Source organism: Felis catus, chromosome B2, assembly GCF_018350175.1.
Source record: "Felis catus isolate Fca126 chromosome B2, F.catus_Fca126_mat1.0, whole genome shotgun sequence".
Classification (NCBI taxonomy): domain Eukaryota; kingdom Metazoa; phylum Chordata; class Mammalia; order Carnivora; family Felidae; genus Felis; species Felis catus.
The window spans coordinates 143,942,506-143,959,946 of record NC_058372.1 but is presented as its reverse complement, the minus strand read 5'-3'; the positions used below and the strand labels follow the sequence as shown (position 1 = coordinate 143,959,946).

The following is a 17,441-nucleotide window of genomic DNA, read 5'->3' as shown; positions in this document are numbered from 1 at the left end:
GCATAGCATCAAAATAGGGAAATTACAATCAAGACTTATTGGTTTTGGGGGCCAACACAGAACAACATCGCTAACGAATATGGACAAATATTCAGTTCTACGCTGTTAGAGGCTCTTTGTTAACGAGAATTGCAACATACTCTTTTTCCATGAGCATATCGCATACAAAGACAAGACGTGGAGGAGTAGGGGAGGAGAGGGAGCTTTAGGGTAAGGGCTTTTAAAATCCTTTAGAAAAAAATGCAAGCACAACCACAGCCACAGCTGCTACCTACGCAGTTGTACGATCTGGGTCGGTAAGCGCCAAGAGCTGTTTAACCAGCGTATTGGTTAAATAATGCTGCATAACAACCATCGATCTCAGTGGCATAAAATAATAAGCATTTGTTTACCTCACACATTTGTGAGTTGGCTGAGAGACTGCTGATCTAGGTTTGGGAAGTTTTGGTAAAATCAGCCTTACTCCAAATGCTTCTCAGCCTCCTCTGGGGCCAGGAGGCGAGCCTGGGAATATTCTTCTCCTGGTGATGGCTGAAGCGCAGAGAGCAAGCCCACATCTCAAGAGCCTACTGCACCACGTCTGGTGGTAGGTAACCTGCCATTGGCCAAAGCAACTCGCATGGTCAAGGCGTGATCAAGGCCAAAGTCAAAGGGCAGGACATACATTTCACCTGCCACGAGACCAAAGTGAGTTACGCTGCCATGCCCGATATCAATGGAACCAGGAAGTATTTTCATCCAATGGAAATGAGGGGCGGGACATGAATATTTCAAACAATAAACTACCACAATCCACCGTCACCCAGGTAACCAAAAATGTGTTGAATCACTAAACTCTACTCTGGCAATTGAAACGGTGCTATTACGATCAGCTACATTAGTTAGGTTTGGCCACCATAACAGACACCCTCAAATCTCCAAGAGCACACTAAGACACATTGAGCGGACTGTAGTTGACTGAGGAAACAGTTGGGTTTGGGCTGTATTCCATGTAGTGGCTGTAGGTCAGCTCCTGCAGCTCTGTTCCAAGTTGTCGTTCTTCTCATTCTGAGACCACGCTGAAGGAACAATACCAGTTTGGGATATGCTGTCCTTGTGGCAGAAGGAAAGAGCCAGAGAGCTGTCAGAAATGCATGCTGCCTTTACAGCTTCTGCTCTGAATGGGTACCTGGCCACTTCTGTTCCTTGGGCCATCAAGTCAGATGGCCAAGCCTCAGTGGGGAAGTATATCTGCCTGCCCGGAGGCACTGCGGCCAGTCACACGGCCACAGGTTGGGGGGGTGTCATCCTCTTACAGAGAGAGGTGAAGAGCTGGGAACAAAAACACAGTCTATCACAAGTAGTACCGCCTCGTGATGAGAAAAGGTCACTAAGCAACAAGCCCAGCTCTCCACTACGTACCAACAGACCAAGCCTACTACTACCTAAGCCTGAGCCCACTTAAATACTTGCTCGCTTTCTCAGCTGTTTTGACACACATTCAGTTTTTAGGGCAATGGCCATCTCTTCAGACCAGCATTGCCATTCGATGCCTCGTTCAATCACATACGCGGTACTGGTGCGTGTCTACCGTACAAGAATGGAAAGTCGGATCGACTGGTAACTTACTAGGCGTGAGGCAAGAAACGACACACGCCAAGTGACAGGTCGGAAGTAACGTCAGACTGATGCCAAATTTAACCGCATCGTGTGAGAAGTCTGCCCGGCGTGGCCAGGGCAGGAAACAGTTCTATCACCAACATGCTCCCCGGGTCAGATGATGGCTGTGGATGCCCCGAATGACATTAGGAGACGCTGTTGTGCCATTGCTGTGCCTGGGCTATACCTACCGTGGTCTTGCCAAGAATTTGGTTTTAATTTCTTCAAGTGTGCCTTAAACAGTGCAAAGGCACCCAGGTAAGTGTCTAAGCCAACTGTCCTCCTGCATTGGCTAAGTGCCTCCTGTTCCACACTCAGCCCCTCCGCTGACCCTCTACGGGGGTCTTTGATTTCCGTTTTCTACATTGCTTCAGCTTCCTAGAAGTTCCACCCACCTGCCTCATCTGCATTGGGTTTATATTTTTGGACTTTTCTTTTCAGTAAATAATAACTACACTGTTCATATATCCAGAGAGCCTGATGTTCTCATCACCTGTATTTCTACATTCCAGCTGTGGCTTTAACAAAGTCAAAAGCCAGCTGGGAATTCTGGCAAATGGAAGCCTAGGGACCAGTGGGACAGAGAGCCAGAATTTATTGGCCCATGAGATGAGTAACATCCATGTGAAATATAACTGTGATGGTTTATTACACAGCCAAACCTTAGAATAACCCACCTGGTTGAATGCTCGAATTCAATCCACCCTACCTATTTCTTCCCATATCCCCCTTCCATTTACAAAGCCCAGGGGGTTGGTGTAATCCTAGTTTGTGGTGAATTTCAGGATCTCTTCTGTGATACAGAGCATTGTTTTAAGCTAGGTCTTTTGATCCCCATAAAACAGACCAGGATCTTTGGTGCCAGCGATGGCACAGGCTGGGGTTTGGGGGTGGCTGAGGAAGACAGCATAGCTGCCAGTCCTCCTGCGGACAATGTGCGTCAAGCAGATCCTTTCTAGTTGATTCTAGCTTCACTGCAATCAATGATGTGCACCCTTAGGATGAGGTGGGGATTGGAGAGGTCTTGGAGGATGCGGTAATTTACGTGATAATAACTTCTTCCTAAAGTCGGGATTTACTGACAAAAAGGTTCTGTGGAAAGAGAAAAGGCTATGATCCTGGGCCATGGGGATGTCCTTGAGATTATATCCAGAGAGCAGGGATACCAGTTAAGGCAGCAAAAGGACACAGAAGGTTTGAAGTGACTATGTAAACATCAGGTTTCAAGGTGACCCGGACATTGACATGGGCAATTAGTTATCTGAGTCACTAGAACATGAGAAATTGACAGGGTTACACAGAAACCATAACAGGATCCTGCTTTGCTTTTGGCATTGGGGCTCAAGCCAATGCACTTGAGTGCAATTCCACCACTGGCCAGTATTTCTGAGTATTATAAACTGTATCTTGCACATGGTTATGCTTTGTGGGAACATTAACATCTCTGAAACAGAAAATTGTGGTTTGGTCTATAATTTGACTGAATTCCTCTATTAGCAAGGGGTTTTAAACTGAAATGTCAATTCCTTCTCTTCTTGAAGACAATACTTTGCTTTTCTACTTACATTGTACAATTTTAAAAGGTTGGGGATGGATAGGTTCAGTTTGAAGACATTTGTTTCAAGCCTCAAAGCACCCTTTGAGAAGTGGGTGATTCCAAGAGTGAGACCAGAGACCACAAGATGAGCCTGGGAAAATGTCACCGTACTAATGAGCAAAGCGGCATTCTGAAACTCCTAGAATATGGCAGAGGGAGCCCGGAACCAACAAAGATGAGCCTTGTCTGTCCAAAGATGGGGCAATCTAAGCACAAATCAGGATAACGACAATAACTGAGAAGGGCTGACTCATAGTAGGTTAAAACCCAGATGTTAATAATGAGGCTTAAAAATTTTTTTAAAAAACCCCACAACACACAATTCACTGATAACTTTTGCAGAATGCAGTGAACCGACTTGTTATTTTGAAAAGAAAGAATTACACGTTTCCTGCCTTTCCTGTAAGACCTGTTATCTCAGAGTCACCAAATGATTGATGGGAGAAGTTAGTCTTTATGTAAGTAGTCCAGCAATAAATGAAATAATAACGATAACATGGGAATACTGTCACTTGCGACCTCTGATAAATTCATAAATCCAGGCAACGACGATCAGTGGCAGCTAACATCACAAAAGAAGAAACAGGCAGACACGAGCTATCTCTTAATGGAAATGTACTAAACCACTTAGGAAGGAGGATTGCCAAAAGTATCAAACCCAAACTTAATTAAGCTCTAGATCTACCTACCAACTGATAGGGAACACAAGAGACAGAGGGCCATATTAAAGGATCCTAAGGATGTAATCAACAAAATTTAGACTGCAGAAAAGTCTACAGAAACAAAAAAAAAAAGGAAGAAAGAAAAAAAAAAACCCAAGCATTCTTTATTCCCAAGGTTGCAAGGAAAAGAAAAGAACAGGAACCTATAGATCAAAGACCGAAGAGGCTTATGAGCCAATCACAATATGTAATCATCAGACAGTGGCGGCTGGGGCACTAAAGTCCGCGAGAGACTCATGTCTGGCTTCGAACCTGACTTTCAAATGGAGATCATCTCACTGCTTAAAACCAGAGTTAACATGTTTTGGAAGCCACTGGATCCATCATTCACGATCCTTCCACAAGCACAACCATGAGAGCATTGGACTACTTCCCCGGGGAAATGTCTCTACAGTGTTTGTGAATTAGAAGTGGGTCAGTGGGTCTATGGGCACAGCGTTGAACTGGTCCCCCGAGGATGTGCAGAAGTAGCTGGGGCCTCTTAGCAGTACTCACAATAACACATCACATGCCTCGTCAAGTAGTGCCTTCTTCTGAAAGCCATCAGAACACACTGGTTTCTTTCTTTCTTTTTTTTTTTTTCTATTTTTTTAAAACCTTGATGTAGATCTGACAAATGCTTAACGCCAGGACTACGTGTGCAGTGAGTGTCTTCAGGATACTGCTGAGCGAGGAGTAAAAATACTTATTGGACTATTAAAACTGAGTGCAGATTATTATACGTTTGATCCTGTTGTGACGGCCAAGGCTAACGGGATGAGAGCAAGGTGTGAAGGCAGTGGATACTTTTTCCCTAAAAGGAATACACAGCCCAAAGGTGCTCAGAGAACCAGGATCGCTTTAACCTTAATGGTTAAAACAGATTTTTTTCTTTTTATCTTTACCACACATTGTACGATCTGTAAACCCCCAGGTACATCATCACAATCCAGTGACAACTGGTCAACTGAAACCTTTGTAAACATGGAGGCTCCTGCTTGTTGCTGAACATAAGAGTGAAGGAAAAAGGTAGAAATCCAAATATCTCCGACCAAGTTCTGGGGGGTTGGGGAGGTGATAATAAAACCAACGAAGCCTGTTTTCTCTCAGAATGTTCTATCGAAACTGAGCGCTACCAAAAAAAAAAAAAATGTTAGCAACCTAATATTCTTCAAGATTCGTATCTTCCCAAAATTCTTTCCTCACATCCCTTTATAAGAAATCTTCTGTTATTCTATATTCACTTAGTCTCTGTAGTAAAGCATTGTCATGTCTTTTTTTTTTTTCAAAATCTTATTTATTTTTGAGAGAGAGAGACAGAGCATGAGAAGGGGAGGGGCAGAGAGAAGGAGACACAGAATCCCAAGCAGGCTCCGGGCTCCGGGCTGTCAGCACAGAGCCCGACACGGGGCTCAAACCCACAAACCGTGAGTTCATGACCCGAGCTGATGTCAGACGCTCAACTGACTGAGCCCCCCGGGCGCCCACATTGCCGTATCTTTTTATATATTATTCTCTAATTATCCAGGTGTGGCTTCAAATATATCTGAGGCATATCGAACCTTCCAAAGAGCAAAGAATAAGCTTTAGTCCCCCCCATTTCTTTTAGTGTAATGATACAGAAGCACCCCAAAAGGCTTTGCTGGACAAAGGAAGAAGAAAAAGAAGGGAGGAAGGGAACGAGGTAAGGAGGGAGGAGTAGGCCAGCCAGCATGTGTAAGCCTAAAGGTTGAAAACTACATTCTTGCTCAAGCTCTGATTCGAAGAAACAGTATTTCCAAGACTCAATTTAAAGACAAATCTTTAGACTACACTGAATGTCAAGAAAAGATCTCTAGTTTGTGCAATTAAGATGAATGCATGATTTCATAGTACGGGGCGCACGGTAGGTAAAGTTTAATAATGTAAGTGACAAGGTGCAACTATGAAAATACGGACTAAGTGGCCAGTTGGGCTCAACCTTAATGCTGTCACAGCTTCCAAGTGTGTCTTCTCTAATGCACCTTGTGATTCTCCCCGAGGCGGTTTTTTTTTTCCTTTTTTAAAGCCAAACTAAAAATGATTTAGTCAGATGTTTGATAATGAGACAAATTAATTCACTCACTTGAATAATATTTGTTACTAGTAATAAATGAAATTACCTCTGAGTAATTTGGTGACAGATACTTCCCATTGCATTTGGCAATGTTCCTCAGAATTTTTAATGCTTTATCTCCTTTCTTCCGAGTAATCAGCCAGCGAGGAGATTCAGGAACCACCCTGGCAAGAAGACTTTGTTGAGTTATGTCTAGGAATTTCAAAACCTTAACAGTTAATTAACAACCTCACTTTCCCTCGTAAAATAGAGCTTGCAATTAGATAAAACTTTAGGAGATTCTGAGAGTTTAGAACATGCTCTTTGAAACATAGATTATCTTGGAAAGCTTATAACGGAGGGAAAAAATGCTCACTTGATAATTGGATCATTGGTCATAATAAAAACAATCAATATTACATTGTTCTTGTAAGACCAGGCTACCCTAGAATACAGTGTCCTAAATTACACACATGAAAAGAACTGAAATTACACACATGAAAAGAATTCAATGGGCACCTAGGCATGTATGTAAACTGATTTCCCCATATATTAGAATTAAATTAGAGAAATGATCAAAACGTATTCGCTTCAGTAAGAGTCAAATGTATACACCTGTAGCTTTCTGGTAACTTAATTTTCTGATGCTCTCAACATTTTCTTATTCCTCAGAGGATTCCTGAACAATATTAATTTGCATAATAGAACACACAGGGAAGCAAAGCGATTTCGTTGCATTTAATTTGCATGTTGAAATATCGGCAGATAGGGTTTGTTACCTTACAGTGTTCGTGAAAATATTACAAAATAACAAAACATAACTAATACTCTGGAGTTTTGCGTTTTGGTACTTTATTAATCTACTTTAATGAGAACTATTAGCCAATTAATGACCACTCTCTATAAATTCTCAAACACTCTGGAAATTCTCAAAGCCCACGGCCACTCTGGAGATGTCAGAAGATCTCCTTAATTTCTTTCATTTTCCTGTTGGTTTACAAAGTGCAGATTCTACATTTCTGTGGAATAAGAATAAATTCAATAATGACCAGAACCACTTTACCAGTAATAAAGGAGGAAGAGAAAGCTGGGCAGCGTTATGGCTAGCTGGATCCCTTGCCAACTGGGGATAAAGTAGGCAATTCCAGGGAGAATTATGATTCCAAGGGTGAAGAACATTTGGACTACTATCCCCACAATTCTCCTTTGCTTTGAACCTACTATTTCTGTTACTGAAGGAAAACAAACACAGAGGTTAGGGAAGCTCAAGTTGAGCTCCAAAATAAACACACAGAGACATTACATCTGTCATATCCATCGGCATTGTTAGAACACCACAGAATTCTCTCTTTCTTTTTTAATTTTTTAAAGTTTATTTATTTATGAGAGATAGAGACAGCATGAGTGGGGGAGGGGCTGAGAGAGAGGGAGACACAGAATCCGAAGCAGGCTCCAGGCTCTGAGCTGTCAGCACAGAGCCCGACGTAGGGCTCGAACTCACAAACCGTGAGATCATGACTGGAGTCGGACGCTTAACCGACTGAGCCACCCAGGTGCCCCAACACCACCGCATTCTTAAGGACACTAAAACTTCCACGCCTGCTGGAGCTGGGTTTTCTGCCCACTCTCTTCTCTGCCAGTTATGGGCAGGCACTGGCCACACTCATCTTACACACACAGCCCAGCACTCTTCTCGTTATACAAAAAAATGTATCTGTTGATTTTAGGAAAGCTTAAATGATGACTATTGTATCAATACAGAAGTAAAACAAACTGGCTAGATTTCTATCACGGTATCTCTAAAGGTGTGCATATTATAGTCTCTTTAGGAGATTCTTTATGAGCATTAGACTCTACAAATGATTTTTTCAAGATCACGAGGTAGTTTCTATTACATGATGGTCCTCTCCACAGACTTTCCATGTAGGTGATATCTCTTTAAAACTCAGATGGGGAATTTTATTGCTGGCATCCTTCTCCACCCAAACGAATCCATTTCTATCTGTCATTAATTCTATTCCGATCATCTTGGGATTACGCTACTTGGTTGTGCCCTAAGATCGCAGCTTTGAAAATTCACCTACACTTAGATCTCCTTAGAAATGCTTCATATGCCAAAGTTATCCCTTCTGCCCCAGCCAGCGACAGGCAACTTCCCGACACTCTCTCTCCTTCCCGGCCCATACAAAGACCTTCAGAGGGTCCTTAAGGTGGGCACTGCTTGGGGAAGGATTATCTAGCAGTGATGGAAGGGACTAGAAGCCCAAAGATCCGGAGCAATACTGTAAAGGAAGCTTTTGCCTCTCCCTGGTCACGAATCCACCGTGACCCTTAGAGGAGGTGACTGGTCTGGACATCACTGGCAACAGAGCCCAAGTAGCATCCAGGACTTTTCTCAGGAAAAGGAGCAAACAGCAAAGGGAAGTTTTTCTTTCTAGAAAGGTCAAACTTTCTGGTTACGGAAGTAACAAAGGTTGACAAATGAGCTTCTCATTTTTAGGTCCTATCTCCTTCACAGTAACAAGCTCTCCATTTGGTACACAAGGAATAGAATTAAGAAATATTTGAGAACGCAGGGGTGTCGTCTCAAACTATATCCCAGAAATGCACAGGGAATGCTTTAAAAAGGTTTCAAAGAATTGCTGACATTTTTCATAAACGTCAATCTCCGAGAAGGCAAACAATAACTTGTGATAACAGTACAGCAGTTATCTGCAAGAGCGTGGTTCACCCCCCGTATTTTGTGATATTCCGTATGTGGCCAGGACGTAAAAATGAGAAGTTCATTTTGCCAGAGTCAGAGTCTCACCACGGCGACCTTCCTATTTGCAGAGATCATTCGTGTGGCAGCCGCGAAGCCTCATCATGTGAGCTCGAGGAGGCTCAGCGGCCGGCACCGCCCGGACACCTGACCCTGGCCGTCAAAGAGACACAGAGCGCAGCAGTGTCTTACCGATCACGTAGCAGGTCATCCACGTGCCCTTTCCAAACACACCTTGTAGGAAGCGGAAGGTCACAAACACGGGGAAATTTGGTGCGAACGCCACCACAACACCGGTGACGCCAACACCGAAGCAGGATATTAGGTAAATGACTATCCTGCCGTACCTTTTTGAGAAAGAGAGAGGAAGAAGTCACCTTTGGCATTTTCTCCGACACAGTGAAAAGCACTATCGGTAAGTGTTGTTAGAAGAGGCTTCAGGACAGAAATTTTGTTTTCGACGCTGCATTATTACTACCGTGTACAGGATGGCTGAGAATTCTGCGTTTCGTTTCGCAGCAAAACCAGGCAAGTAAGGACATGTGTTCCTGAAATGGCATTACAAAACGCAAGGCACAGAATGCATTTTTGGGGGGATTGCAGTTTCCAAAAAGATGACCCTCTCTGTCCCATACGGTCGCCCCGGTGGCCCAGCTTTGATACCTTTCTAGCATTTTTGTGGGTGGAGTTGGAAGGAGAAAGGGAGAAAGCCCCAGGAGCGGGCTTCAGTCGTGGCTCAATCATCCACCAACCATGCGACCTTGGGTCCGTTTCTTAAGGGAACCAAGATTCAGATTTTGTTTGTTTGCTTGTTTCTCCCCTCCCTTTCTACAGTGAAGTTGTACAGGCTCAAATGTGATGCTGATGTGAAAGCTGCTTATAAACTCTAAAGTTCACGAGCAGAGCGAGCTGTTCTTAAGTTTCGCATTTTAGTCTCACCGTTTACGTATCTGTTACTAAAGGCGTAGGCAAAGGGCACAGGTTACGGTCGTGGGCAATACTCTGGGATTCTGATGCTAAATGGTTCAGTGCAACTGTGCCAGGTTACTGGCTGGTGAAAGTCTGTCGTCAATGACCTTTATGAGACTTGATTCAAAAACATTCTCCCATAGAAATTCCCACCAAATTCACTCATGCAGTGTCCTGCTTCGGTCAGCGGAGCAGAGACAGAAGTAGTTCTCACTTATTCAGGTTTTAAAATTCACCGTCTGTCCTTCCTACACTGTCCTCTGGTAGATTGGGGGCCTATTAAATTGTTTCTGGTCCTTTCCTTCAACGATATAAAAGCAGAGAAGGAGCCGAGATGGTTGGCCCTGTGGTGAGGCAGAATCATTCATGGGTCTGTCTTCTTCTTCAAAGCATGGAATCATCAATGAGGACAGGTGCGCAGGCCCCTGCTGGAACATAGGTAGGAAAAGCCCCCCCCTCCTTTAGTTGAGTTCTTTTGTTTGGGGATTATGTTTATTGACTGTGAGAGAAGAACATGAAGAAGAAGCAAAACCTAATGTTTAAATCAGGAAGAGTAACAACTAAAATGACGAAATACGTGTTGAAAACACATCACTCAATTCTAAGCCATAGCAGCTACGAGAGAAAGTGATGTGTGGGGAGATTAAGAAAAGAAAGATGAATGGGAAGGGCTATAAGAGGAAGCCATAGAAAAAAAACACGGATAAAAGACAGGGAAAGAGCATCAGACACAAGGATTAAGGAGAAACTCACATGCAGAAGACGGGGGCAGGGGGCCGCAGGAGAAAACTAAGAGACAGACGAAGGAGCAGAAAAAGAAAACAAAGGTTATACTTTGAAGCCCTGATCCGGCCAAATTCAGATTGTCAACTGGCTAAAGCATTTGGGGCATTTTATTGTCTCCAATTAGCTAATTAATTGCTGTGGGCAGTTCTCCAAGAAGTACCCTTAAGCACTGTGCACTGTGTGCTGGGTCACAGGGACCCATCAAGGCTGGGCTTAGAGTGACCAGAGCGATATCCAGCCAGACACGGTCAATGGCCAAAGCTTTCCTACCCCTGTCCTAAGGGGTATTGAAGGAATTATTAAATTACTGCATGTATTTTCATAGTTAGAATTGGGATAAAGGAATAGTTAGGCATGGATATAATAACCAACATCAATAATGTCCGAAACAGGAATGTTTGAATAGAAAAATTACTATGTTCAGTATACATACTCACCATGTCTGCCATTAATCTATATCTTTATGAATGTTAAATAATAGATACAATTCTCTTAAAGGTCTTTGGAAAAACTGTGTTTTTTTTTTTCTTGCAGAGTTTTTAACTTGTAGAATAAAATACAAGGATTTCTTTTAAAAAATATAACCGAAACATATTGGGAAGGGGTCGACTCTATGACTAAATTAATCCAGACCACAACCAGTGAGTTATGGAAGCACAGGGAATCAACTCTGTCCGCAGTGTCCAGCCAGCTATCCGTCTGTCCCATGATGAAGTTACTGCCTTGCCGGTGTTTCCGCTAAGATGCTTTCAGATCCACGGGGAGTGGTCCCATCCATTTGTACAGTTCAAGGAGTAAGGAGACGCAGTTCAACAAGGAGAGAATTAGTCTAACCAAACAAGTGAGAATGTCACAGGTAGAGAAAATAAGATTCCCCCCCCCAAGTTTAACAAAAATTGTTTCCTAATGTTAACATAAAATATTTTCATCCCCACACTTATGCATCATGTCAACGGCTGTCATATTCGTGCCTACCTGTCCGCCGCATAACCCAAGGTGAAGGCTCCGGCCAGGAAGCCCAGGTTTAGGACGGCTTGTGTGAGGTCCAGCATCCAAGCATTGACACACACGAGGTCAAACTGGGAAAACAAAGGAAATGCATGGGAGTCACGTGACCATGCTTATCCTCAAGACATCTGGTCTTCTGTCTAGATCTGTGATCGTTAAACATTTTTGCCCGAACACTCCTTACATTTTTCAAACGTTTCACATGCATATTTTTATACTGCTACGTAAGGGTTTTTGTTTTTGTTTTTGTTTTTTGGTCAGTTTCAATAACTGGCAAAGATGTCCCCACTGTCTCCAACAGTCTAAATACTGAAGCCAACGGACACCTACCATCACCCAGTAAAAACCAGTTCCTCAGTGGTCTCAGTCTGAAGTCAATCTTTTTTTCTCTTTGAATTCTTGTTTTCATTCCCACATACTTACATCCTCGTATCATAAGCAGAACATATTTTATTGTGTTTTGTGTCAGTGCGTATTGCATCGACCGTGAGGTACACAGATACTTCTGTGTGTAAAAACTATATATATAAATTGACAATTAATTACAAATTTTTCCCTGTGACAACGTCTCGAAATATTTGCATCCTTTCTGATGGGGTTATAATTACAGTTACTAGACTGCAACAGATGCAAATAGAAAATGTAGGAATCTTGAAAAAGAATTACTGCACAGGGGTAACATTTTGTTGGAAATGCGGCTCTCTGTTTCTAGAAGAATGTGAAGAAAGCCTGGGGTTTTCCAGCCAGTTCATGTCATCTGGGGAAGAACACTGTTTATTACTAGAGTCAGTTATGGCTAAACATCAATTCTGCTCCATTTTTCATTTTTATAAATATACATGCCAGGAAAACATATGTGTATAAATAAATTATTGAGAACTGAGAGAGTTTTGTTACAGCAATGTTACTCAATTCTTCTGTCTCCGTCTCGGCTACGTGCCAAGACTCACAGAGCAATCTATCATCAAAATTAGTTTGACTTGCCTATTAACCAACATGCCCTTTTCAGTCCTACGCTCTTGCTGCAAGGAAAGAAAAGGATTCCGCCACACTTACAAAAGTTGTTGAATCAAATCATTAGGCTCAGTTATTTTCTTTCCTCATGATCTTCTTCATTCCAAAACCAATAGCCCAAACTGTCCCACTATTTCATTCCCCACAGTTTTTTTTTTAAATATGAAATTTATTGTCAGATTGGTTTCCATACAACACCCAGCACTCATCCCAACAGATGCCCTCCCCAATGCCCATCAGCCACTTTCCTCTCCCTCCCACCCCCCATCAACCCTCAGTTTATTCTCACTTTTTCAGAGTCTCTTATGGTTTGCCTCCCTCCCTCTTTAACTTTTTTTCCCCCTTCCCCTCCCCCATGATCTTCTGTTAAGTTTCTCAGGATCCACATAAGAGTGAAAACATAAGGTATCTGTCTTTCTCTGTATGACTTATTTCACTTAGCATCACACTCTCCAGTTCCATCCACATGGCTGCAAAAGGCCATATTTCATTCTTTCTCTGCCAAGTAGTATTCCATTGTATATATAAACCACAACTTCTTTATCCATTTATCAGTCGATGGACATTTAGACTCTTTCCATAATTTGGCTATTGTTGAAAGTGCTGCTATAAACATTGGTGGGAATGCAAACTGGTGTAGCCACTCTGGAAAACAGTGTGGAGGTTCCTCAAAAAAATTAAAAATTGATCTACCCTATGTCCCCACAGGTTTTAAAACATCAAGTCAGTGCATCATAGCGAGACGGGAGAGAGGTGGGATTCCTTTAGCCAAGTGGGAGAGGGACATTTAGGAAAAAGGACCCGCGTCCTCATCACATGCATACTCTCAGGCAGATCCGTTCTGGACCCACATGAGCTGAGGCTCTGACAATGGAGTCCCTTCAACGTATCCAGACCCTCCACCCTGTGAACGAATGGCTTTGCATACCTCCAAATGGCTTGCCCACCCCAGCTTGAGGATCGCTCATAAATACACATTCATAAGCAAACTGTCACATTTATTTACGGAACCCAACTTCTTGTCTTCGTTCTACAGCTAATGACCTGTCACTTAACACAGCTGGGGAGAAAATGGGAGCATTGGTAGCTGGCCCATGTCACAGAGTTGCTGAGAAGATTTATGGAGATTAAAAAGTAAAAAGATTTCCATATATGCAGAGGATAGTAATTTTGGTAACTTAAAGTGAGTTTTATCATCCATTCAGGTACTAGTTTCTCAAGGCATGGCAGTTTGACTATAAGTAAACTTGCAGACGATTAAAATTAACTGAAATAATTTCCCACTGGAATTAACCATGCAGAGAATGCAGTTAGAGGACAGCAGCATGCAGAAGAATGAAAATGGACCACTTTCTTCCACAACACACGGAAATAAATTCAAAATGGATGAAAGACCTAAACGTGATATTTGAAGCCCTGAAAATCCTAGAAGAGAGTACAGGCAGTAATTTCTCCGATGTTGGCTGTAGCAACCTTTTTGCAGATAGGTCTCCTGAGGCAAGGGAAACAAAAGTAAAAATAAACTATTGGGGCTTCACCAAAATAAAAATTTCTGCACAGTGAAGGAAACAATCAACAAAACTATAAGACAACCTACTGAATGGGAGAAGATATTTGCAAATGACATATCCGATAAAGGGCAGTATCCAAAATATATAAAGAACTGATACAACTCAATACCCAAAAAACTAATAATCCAATTAAAAATTGGCAGAAGACATGAACAGACATTTCTCCAAGGAAGACACAACAGATGGCCAACAGACACACGAAAAGATGCTCAGCATCACTCATCATCAGGGAAATGCAAATCAAAACTACAATGAGATATCACCTCACACCAGTCAGAAGGGCTAAAATCAAAACCACAAGAAACAAGTGTTGGCGAGAATGTGGAGAAAAAGGAACCCTCTTACACTTTGGATGGGAATGCAAACTGGTGCGGCCACTGTGGAAAACAGTATGGAGGTTCCTCAACAAGTTAAAAATAGAACTACCCTGTGATCCAGTAATCGCACTACTGGGTATCTACCTCCCAAATACAAAAACATAATTCAAAGGGATACATGCAACCCTATGTTTTGCAGCATTATTTACAACAGGTAAACAATGGAAGCAGTCCAAGTGTCCACGTATAGATGAATGGATGAGGAAGATGTAGTATATATACAATGGAATATTATTCAGCCACAAAAAAGGAAATATTTTCATTGGCAACAACATGGATGGAGCTAGAGTGTATAATGCTGAGTGAAATCAGTCAATCAGAGAAAGATGAATACCATATGATTTCACGCATGTGGAATTTAGGAAACAGGACAGAGAGAGAGAGAGAGGGAGAGAGAGAAACCAAGAAGCAGACTCTTACCTACAGAGGACAACCTGATGGTACCAGAGGAGAGGTGGGTGGGGGAATGAGTGAAGTAAGGGACGGGGATTAAGGAGTGCACGAGTCAGGATGAGCACTGAGCGATGCATGGAATTGTTGAATCATTATACTGTACACCTGAAACTAATATAACACTGTATATTAACGACACGGGAATTAAAATAAAAACTTAAGGGGCCCCTGGGTGGCTCAGTCGGTTAAGCGTCCAACTTCCGCTCAGGTCATGATCTCCCGGTCTGTGAGCTCGAGCCCACAAGGGGCTCTGCGGACAACCTGAAGCCCCGCTTCGGATCCCCCCACCTCTGCCCCTCCTCTGCTCGGTGTGTGCATGTGTGCACATGCTCTCTCTCAAAAATAAAAGGAACATTTTAAACAATTTGTTTAATTAAAAAATAAAAATAAAAACAAAGAAAAGAATGCAACAAGGAAAAAAGCATATCAAACAGGCAACTTAGCTGCCAGAGAAAACACTGTGCTTCAGGAAAAGTAGCAACCAATGTCAAATATAAGTTCCCCGAGAGCGGAAGTCGCCTCCTCCAGCTGTGCTGCAGGTACCAGGATTAGCTGGGGGCGCAGGCAGGCTCTGCACAGATGACACGGCAAGGCCCAGCAAGAGCTATCCTTCCAATGAATTTGTGCAGCTGCTTTTGAATTGCACGAACTAAAATGCTCCCCAGGGGCGCCTGGGTGGCGCAGTCGGTTAAGCGTCCGACTTCAGCCAGGTCACGATCTCGCGGTCCGTGAGTTCGAGCCCTGCGTCAGGCTCTGTGCTGACAGTTTAGAGCCTGGAGCCTGCTTCGGATTCTGTGTCTCCCTCTCTCTCTGCCCCTCCCCCGTTCATGCTCTGTCTCTCTCTGTCCCAAAAATAAATAAAAAAACATTGAAAAAAAAATTAAAAAAAAAATAAAATGCTCCCCAAATATTCTTTAAAGCCACGAAAGATTCTCCAATAGAAAACCGATGATCTTTTTCACCCTCCTGTAAGAGAAACTATCAAAAAGCGTTTTTTCATATTTTGTATTAAAATATTTTTCCTTAAAATTTTTTTTAATGTTTATTTTTTTTTTGAGAGAGACAGAGAGAGAGGGAAACAGAATCTGAAGGAGGCTCCAGGCTCTGAGCTGTCAGCACAGAGCCCCACGTGGGGCTCAAACCCACAAACCGTGAGATCATGACCTGAGCCAAAGTCGGAGGCTTAACTGACTGAGTCACCCAAGCACCCCAAAATAAATGTTCTTCATACTTTAATTGAAAATAAATGTCTAAGTGGTTAAAGTTCTGTGATGACATTTTCTAAAGGGCTGTGATGCCATCTGGGCTACGTGTTGCCTGCTCTTTGTGCTTTATTCTGCATCCCAGGGGCTGGAGGTGTGGAAACTTCATTTTCCCAGAATACCTTGCCAGCAAGGCTCCGAGTTCTGGTTCCGCCAGTGGGGGAAGGGGGAGGTAAGTGCAAGATCAGAAGGCTGGAAGCAGGTAGTGGGGCTTCTGCTTCTGGATATGGCAGCAGCTCCAGCTCGAACCGTGGCAGTGACAACAGGGGTTGGTGGCTGAAGTCAGCCAGCATTTCTAACCATGCCCTGTCCACGTCGGAGCAAAGGGGCACTGGGCCCACGGGCACTGTGAGCACTGTAATGCCCCACACAGGGCAAGGGATCTTCAGGCGCTATCCTTCCTGATCTCTCCCGTCTGTGCTTTTCTAGCCCTTCCAAAGCAACTCAAATCCAAATCCTTTTACTAAATCCCTTCCTGCTTGAGATACCTCACCTGGTTTCTGCTTTTATGATGGGAGCCTGCTATCTTTCAAAAGTACAAAATAAATTAAATCATGTACCTGTTAAGAAATGCACACAAGCACACATACACTTGTGTTTCTAGGACAGGGACCAACACAGCCGGGACACGCATTCAGGGGCTTGGTTTTGACCCTAACTCATACATTCAGGAGGCAGCCTGCCTCCTGCCTCCTGGGCCTGGCGCTTGCTCATCAGCTCTCAGCTCACACTGCCTGCTACCACAACAGCTCTGGGTCTGTGATATGTTTTCATGTTTAAAGAGAGGTCAGCAGGCACGGAAGCTGATGAGCTTCGCAGGCCACGGACTTTTTCCTAAAATAAAGTACTGAAAGTTTGTTGTAGTTCCCAGACAGACCTAAAACCTACCTCTTGTCAAATGTACCCCAGTCTGAATCAAAGACACACGTGTTTATGTCTTTCTTCTAAGGCAATTTATCAAGAGCAAATGAGACATTTCTTTTTTTTATTTTTTGAGTCTACACAAAGACATTTAAAATTATTTTTAAATACTCATAAATCCATGTGTACCCATTCTGTTAGTTACTAATCTTCAAAATCACCTTTACACAAAGAGAACTTACTCCCCTTGGACTCAAATAACTATTCATGTAATGTTGACAGAATCACATTGCTTCATTTCACAGAAAGCACAACTCCAGCTTTATTAGATACTTTTGAAGGGCTTCTAGACCTAGGGATGTTTCTTAG

General features: G+C 42.9%; 1 protein-coding gene across 3 annotated transcripts in view; it reads right to left on the bottom strand.

Moving 5' to 3' along the window:
* Positions 1 to 17,441, bottom strand: part of SLC22A3 (solute carrier family 22 member 3) — a 96,085-nt gene that overhangs the window by 39,750 nt on the left and 38,894 nt on the right. For 2 of the 3 annotated variants that reach the window (XM_023254554.2, XR_006598470.1), the window contains exons 2-5: positions 11,502 to 11,605; positions 8,964 to 9,118; positions 7,074 to 7,242; positions 6,078 to 6,195 (exon numbers count right to left, since the gene is read on the bottom strand). In XM_023254554.2, coding sequence (XP_023110322.1) covers positions 6,078 to 6,195; positions 7,074 to 7,242; positions 8,964 to 9,118; positions 11,502 to 11,605 — 546 coding nt within the window. The remainder of the gene's footprint in view (positions 1 to 6,077; positions 6,196 to 7,073; positions 7,243 to 8,963; positions 9,119 to 11,501; positions 11,606 to 17,441) is intronic. The other variant, XM_023254555.2, reaches the window with a different exon arrangement.